Source organism: Coffea eugenioides, chromosome 6, assembly GCF_003713205.1.
Source record: "Coffea eugenioides isolate CCC68of chromosome 6, Ceug_1.0, whole genome shotgun sequence".
NCBI classification, from domain to species: Eukaryota; Viridiplantae; Streptophyta; class Magnoliopsida; order Gentianales; family Rubiaceae; genus Coffea; species Coffea eugenioides.
Genome location: NC_040040.1, coordinates 40,244,926 through 40,251,792, shown reverse-complemented (window position 1 = coordinate 40,251,792; position 6,867 = coordinate 40,244,926). Strand labels below are relative to the sequence as shown.

At 36.1% G+C, this 6,867-nt stretch overlaps 1 protein-coding gene across 1 annotated transcript; it reads right to left on the bottom strand.

Annotated features, from left to right (window-relative positions):
• Nucleotides 1–2,862: 2,862 nt before the first annotated feature.
• On the bottom strand, nt 2,863–6,425 carry LOC113775088. The gene is made up of 3 exons (XM_027319826.1): nt 5,900–6,425; nt 5,658–5,782; nt 2,863–3,427 (listed from the first exon to the last, which is right to left on the bottom strand). The coding sequence occupies exons 1-3, from the start codon at nt 6,321–6,323 to the stop codon at nt 3,224–3,226; spliced, it is 753 nt and encodes a 250-aa protein (XP_027175627.1). The 5' UTR covers nt 6,324–6,425; the 3' UTR covers nt 2,863–3,223.
• Between the last annotated feature and the right edge of the window lie 442 nt (nt 6,426–6,867).

The window sequence follows — 6,867 nt, the reverse complement described above, 5'->3', positions numbered from 1 at the left end:
ATGAAGTGTTATACTTGTTGGATTTGGAAGGCAATATTTATAGACATGGTGCCATTTTGCAATGCAAGAAAGTTAAACAAATGATAATTATAGATCTATTTAGGTTTCTTGCTGAGCTCTAACTTAGCCTGCAAGTGTTTGTCTTTCTTATTCGAGCATCACTTAAATTATACAAGTTTCTTGTTGAATTGTAGCGTACCTTATCCTTGAAGTGATTTAATTTCTCATTTAAGCTCTACTTGGTTATATAGATAATCAAGGTTTTGCCATAACTCTCAATTAGTTTCGCATTAGAGTAGGGATAAAGTGGAAATTCATTATCTATTTCTATTAGCTATGTTGGGATTCCTTCAAGACTTAATAATTGATTAAAATAGGGATACAGAAAGCCAGAAGTTAAAATTCTACATTAGTTTGGGAAAAAAATGTGTGATACTAATACAATTGAAGTTTTGTTTGGATTGTTCACATTTTTGAAGTAACACACGAATTAAACAAAGAATTGAGAGTTAAGAAGTCAAATTCTGCTTCCAATCCGCAAAACCAATTGAAGCCTGTACGCAATGGCTGCACTTTGCGGATAAGCAACTTCTTAGTCATATGCTGTCAGCATATGTCACAGGATACATAAATTTTGTTTAGATTCTTGTAGTCCAATTTTGTGCATCCGGATGATTGGACGGTTTAACATTGCATTTGTAAACCCCCTCTTCTAGAAGTTGGGGCAAGTGTCAATGTCTTTTCACCCAGTTCTATGCAGTTATCATACTTCTTACGTTACATGGTATACAATTATATTATGTTGTTCTATTCCTTTCTTTCCCACCAGAAGAACCTATTTGCATATTCAATGGGACTTTTTTTTTTTTTTGGTATAAACCACATGTATTCGTGTCTGTTTTACGGTCTCAGATTAATTTTGTTCAAGTCAGGCTGAATCCTTTGCGTGGGATACTCTTCCAAAATTATCCTTTTCATTCTCATGAATTTTGAACCTAAAACCACATGATTAAGGGATAGAAGTCCTTTCACTTGTACCAACATCCTTTGGTTACTCATGGGACATTTAACTACCACCCAAAAAGAAATTCACAAACAAGAGAATGGAGTGCCCATCTGCTGGTTACTAAACAAGAAAGACTTGCTTTACTTGAGGAATTCTTTTATTGGGAGTTGAGTACGCCAGGGGAATGTAACGACTCCGCAATACCTCTCTTCACCCCCACCTAGAAAACAACCAACAATGTTAAAACGGAAAAAAAAAAGGTTCAAATCCATAAACGGCCAGAGATGTCCAAACTTCGAAGTCATGCAACCTGAAGCGAAATATTGGGCGGGATGTTTCAAATGGAACTAATGGCGGGGCGTCTTGAGTTTGCCTGTGTGACTGAGAAAGGCTTCATAAGGAAAAGGTCAATATAGAAGACAAATTACTGGTAAAAAGAATATTGATGGATAGAATGACCATAGCCCATCCTAAGTTGGCAATTTCAGTGGCACCTTAGAGTATAATTATCTTTTTGCAGCTTAGTTTGGAAGTTTAGGAGAGAAAAGAAAGACGAGAGAAATTTTAGAGTCGTGACTTTTTGAGGGAGCAGAGGAGAGAAAGCTTATTAAGCTTGTTTGGGGGTCTAGGAGAGAATCAAAATGATTTGGGACATGCTACATGTACTGATGTACTGCCTAACTTTTTGAGGAGAAGAAGTGGCGGTTATGAGTACTTTAATTGCTCTGCTCACAACTTTCATTTACTTCTCCACAATTTCAACTCTTTCTCCTTTAGGTCACAACGCCATCCACACCCAAATCTTTCCATTCCCCTTCTTCTTTACTTTCCCATTGAAACTCCCAAAGCAACTTTCTTCCCATTCTCTTTCCTGGTTCCCATGTCCACAAACTTCAAACCATGGGACCTTGGTTCAATGGCTAGGGAGAGCCCTTTAAAGCTCTTGCCACCGAATGCATCACACAAGAGGCATAATGCTTCTTATATTTTTAAAAACTTAGAAAGTGCAGTACGATACTTGTTTAGTCTTGTGGTTTACACCTTAACCCTCATATAAGTCTCTTTAGGCTCCGCTCCCTTAGAGTAGGAGTAAGAATAGATTATATAGTTGCCATTATACAAACATCCTTAGACTCCCCCTTTAGAGTAAGAATAAAAGTAAGTTAGATAGTTCCTGTTGCAGAAATAAAAAGAAAAAAACATATATCCACAAACTTCAAAACTACATTAATAATAAAGTGCTCGTGGAACAAACACTAGCACTCATACGTTACAACTTCTTCTGGGACCTCAACCCTGGTGTCAGAGTGAATCCATTCAAATTAACCAAGAAAGACGATAACCTTTGCAAATATATGAGCAAATAATCACTCCCACTTGAGGAGGGGAGAAAAAAAAAGAAAAGCAAATTTTGCAACTATATGTGTAAACTGCAATAGATAACCTAACAACAACTGGTAAACCCTTAAAATGCTGTCAGAAGTTCATGTTCCCAAACCCTCGTATCCCTCGTGCATGCATATGCACAAATATCTAGTACTTGTGCATCAAATGTCACATGTTGAACTGCTGCTAACAAGTATAACTGAGTCTCGTCAAAGTCAGACTTGAGACATACCAAAATAAAACTTGCCTGAAGAAAAGGAAAATAAAAGCCAGAGTAACACCTTAGCAAGTTACATACTTTGTCACTTGAGCCAACAATCTACACCATAAAGAACAAAAAAAGACTACAAAACAGAAATTTTTAGCAGATAGAAAAGATGAATAGCAGGAATGAATCAAAGAAACGAAGGAAACATTCAAACAGGACCAAAGAAAATGCAAAACTTGTAATCCAAAGGTTGAAATTCCAATTCAACTGCAAGAGAACCCCTTAGATTCTAACACAGCAAGCCCCATTACAGATAGTTGCATCAGCTTTTGAATGCATGTACATATACACCCGGACAAACACAAACATTTTTCACATACATGTTACTTTTTGGCATTAAAGTATCCATATTTGTGATTAGCAGATTCACTTAAAAACAAAGTCTACTACAAAAAAGGGACTACAAGGTGAGACAAAAGGTTATCATAACTTTTTCTGCTACTTGTACAAGGCTCCCAGCTAAAAGAGAACTGGAGCAAAGATGAAAACCCTGAGATAGCTGACACTATATATTTAAAAAAAAAAAAAACCAACCATGCTACGGAAATAACAAGATCAAAGAACTAAATATCTTTCCATACATTGAAGTCAGAAGTAGAGTCATTGTAATTGATAATATTATCCTGGCACCCCAAGAAGAATGTACTCCTCAGAGCATCCAGGTTTACCAAAGCATGTGCTTTTCCACTTGGACTAGCTGCAACAGCTACCTCATCTGCACCAACTATCACCTCAGCATAGCCTTTGTCAACCAAATTATTTTCCAACTGCAAAAATACATTTGTATGTTGAGATTTAACTAATAGAGTGAAGGAAGAAGAAGTGAAGAACAAATGGATAGATGACAGCACCAATCAGATGGCATTACAGGTGTAAAAGAAAGAAATTCAGGATCCAGCAAATTAAGCTGATGAAAGTAACTTGAGCACGCAACCAACAAATTGCATGTTATGCTGCAAATAAGAGCTTGAGAGCAGTTCTCTAGTATGCAACGTTAAGCATGCATGTTATCAGTTCCTCTACCGCCTTGGTGCAAAATGTTAAAGCATATTGGCCAAATCTTAAGTTCCAGATTTGTTTGTGTTGATGTTTTGAAGTGTTTTTCGTTATATATCTATACAAGTCAACTCTAAAAGGGCTTATTTGACAATAAAAGTCAGATGCTATCAATCAGAAGAATAATAAACATATTAAGCGATCAGCCCAAAGACAAGCTCTTTTAGCTGCAGTTCATAGAAAATGTTAAGTGCATGCACTATAAAACTAGGATTTTCAGAAAAAAAAGATGATCTCAGTGAACTGAATCTTAGAGTTGACTTGTTTAGTAAACCCAGTAGTCCCAGCTGGGGCATCAGCATGGTTTAGTCTAGTTTCAGATTCAAGCAAAACATAAAGTAAATGTGCGAACTTTAAATATGAATTCAACTAGTCAAGTGAAAATGACAACCCCCCTCAATCTTGGAAAATGTTTAATTTTTGAAGCCAAATCATGTATCCTCGAATGGCAAATGACAAAATCAGTACTCACAGCTTGATTTCAAGTGTGCACTGATTTGTCTTTATGTCTTTACCGCCCCACAGAAAACAATAGTCCTTACCAGTATCTTTATTTGACAAAAAAAAAATTAAAGAAACTCTTAACACCACAGTTGGAAATGACAGTTCTCTGTTGAACATATAATATACCACAGTTGGAATAATGTTACACACAAACATAAATACTGCAGCAAATGCTCGTTGGAGAAACTTGATTGGTGCTAAGGCACAAACAAACTACAGAATTTGTAGGATGTCTTGCTAGGGCACATATTAAACTTCATAAAAGTTAGGCTATCCACTTTGTTCAAAAAAAGTTGATCAGTTCCCCAAATAACTAAATAAAGATCAATAGAGGGAAAAGTAAGATTGGTTTTTAAGTGATTCTCTCCAGCATGCTCCTAATTTCATGTTAACTTGAGCTGCACCACAATGACTGATGCATCAAGACTCCTGTGTTTCCCCTTCTCTATATACTTAGAGCTAGAGGAAAAGCCCAAGTATTAACCTCTACTTTGTAAGTAATCCTTTAAAATACACGAATATAGAGAAAATTATGCCAAGCGGAGTCCGTGAATTTGTGGCTTGAGGAAGGAAGACTAGACAAGAAAAAGAAAAGAAGAAAAAGATTTTTTTTTTGACATATAGTATTCAATCTAATTATGAAGCAATAGAAATAGTTGACCTCCTTGAATCAGAATGCCCAAACTGTGTCATTGGCCCCAAATTACATTCAATTGTTTATGCAAACAGAAACTATTGCTGGCAATTCTATTATGACATATTACATGTCGTCAAAATCAAATGGCAAATTTTCTTCTCCCTTCTGTACTAGTTGAGGCAAGAACAAATTCCAGGGAAAAGACTTTGATCAAATACAAATTAACGGCACCAGAGAAACAATTAAAGCTGCTGCACCTCTTTAGTCATGCAGGCTTTTAGCAACCCATAACCATCTAAGACCCAAAAAATGCATATTATAAATGTTCTAGACATACTTCTGCAACTACCCTCCCATTCAGTCCCACTAGTCTAAGAAATACTACAAAAAGAAGAACAATCCTCTCCAGCATAAACTCTCTGTTAGTATACAAAGCTTTCTATAGTTTCTCTATGAGCATTGACCGCTTAAAATCAATAAGCAGCAAAATTCAAGCTCCAAAAGCTATTCTTTTTTTTTTTTTGCTAAATGGCAGAATTATAGGATATCTACTCTTTTATAGAAAACTAATGACAAATCCCAGCTGATAAAACGCTAAAAAAAAAAAGAAGTGAAAGAAACCAGCCTTTTTGGTTATAACTTGAGAGAATTTCCTAACTGATGAATTTCCACAAGCCAAATAATAACTTTCTTGAAATTATTTTGCTCAAGGAAAATAGGACAGGCTTTACAATGAAACACACAGTAAGTGAAACACAGTGAATTAGACAAATGATATGAATTAGTAACTTAAAACTCACCCTAAATAAGGTTTTGGCTCCCCAAATAACAAATGTCTCATTGCAAGAATGGTGTCTATGATTCCCCCTTACTCCCCCAGCTCGGATCTCACCAATGTGAACCGAAGCACAATTCGTTGCTCCCCCTGTTTAACAGTAACAGATTCATATTTGTAAAAGTCTCGTACATCGTGCTGCATATATGGCACCTTGAACAAAAAATTGGGGCGGTTTTTGGGAGGGATGGAGAAATATATTCAGACCTGAAATGCCAGCTTGAAGACCGAGAGAAACAGGATCAACAAACCACCCACGTTTATCTTTCACAATAGAGGACGACATAGAGTGAAACCTCACAAGATTGGCGTCCTCATCTTTACCCTTATTGCCCAATTTCAGAGCCCAAGTGTTGAAATCACTCCTAAGATGTTGATGATGCTGGATTCTGAGGGAAACCCATGTGAGAAAAAGGAAAATGGAAAGGAGAAAAGGGAAAGCATGGGGTTTTCTGAGGAAGATTTTGATGGAATTTACTAGTCTAATTGTAGCTGTAGCTGCAGTGGTTTGGGATTGAAATTGGTTGTTGTTATTGTTGGTATCTGAAATTGGAAGCAGGTAATTACTGCCAGAATAAGGTGATGATGAAGATGAAGAAGATGATGTTCTTCTACTTGGAGGATTTGCCATAGAAGCGTTCAGTTGATTTTCGCCATTTTCGGATTCAATTTGGTTACCATTAGTAGTATTATTTTGGCATTTGATTGAACTGGAAGGTTATTTGTTTTTGCAGCTTTGGTAGTTCACCTTTCATTTGGAAAAAAAAAAAAAAGGACTTAAAAGCGGAAAAAACGTAAATATTCCTCTTAACTCTTTCACTAGCGAGTAATATCATGCATAAACTTTTATTCCAATTCTACCCCTTGCTATATTGTTTTGTTTTTCTCCATTTTTTATTCATTAATTTGTTTTTTTTATACTACTTTCTTTTTTCTTTCCTTTATTTCAGTTCTCACATATGACTATTTCTTTTGTTTTTCTATTGATATTACTAATTGATACTTATAATAATGTAATTTTTAAACCATTGGTTGTTAGGTTAAGTGGCAAGGAACTTGATATGTTTTAAGTAAAGTTTCGAGCTCTCTCACTAGGGTTTTCCTCTCCAGGGTTTTATTTTGTTCATGGCAGCTGAGGCTGCCCTCTCACCTAAGGGTTAGGGGTATCCTCTTTC

Coding starts and splice junctions, on each gene's coding strand:
- LOC113775088 (XM_027319826.1), bottom strand. CDS start 6,323: ATGGCAAATCCTCCAAGTAGAAGAACATCATCTTCTTCATCTTCATCA. Junction 5,783..5,899: donor TCTTCAAGCTGGCATTTCAG/GTCTGAATATAT, acceptor ACTGTTAAACAG/GGGGAGCAACGAATTGTGCT. Junction 3,428..5,657: donor GAGCCAAAACCTTATTTAGG/GTGAGTTTTAAG, acceptor GTATTTTTGCAG/TTGGAAAATAATTTGGTTGA.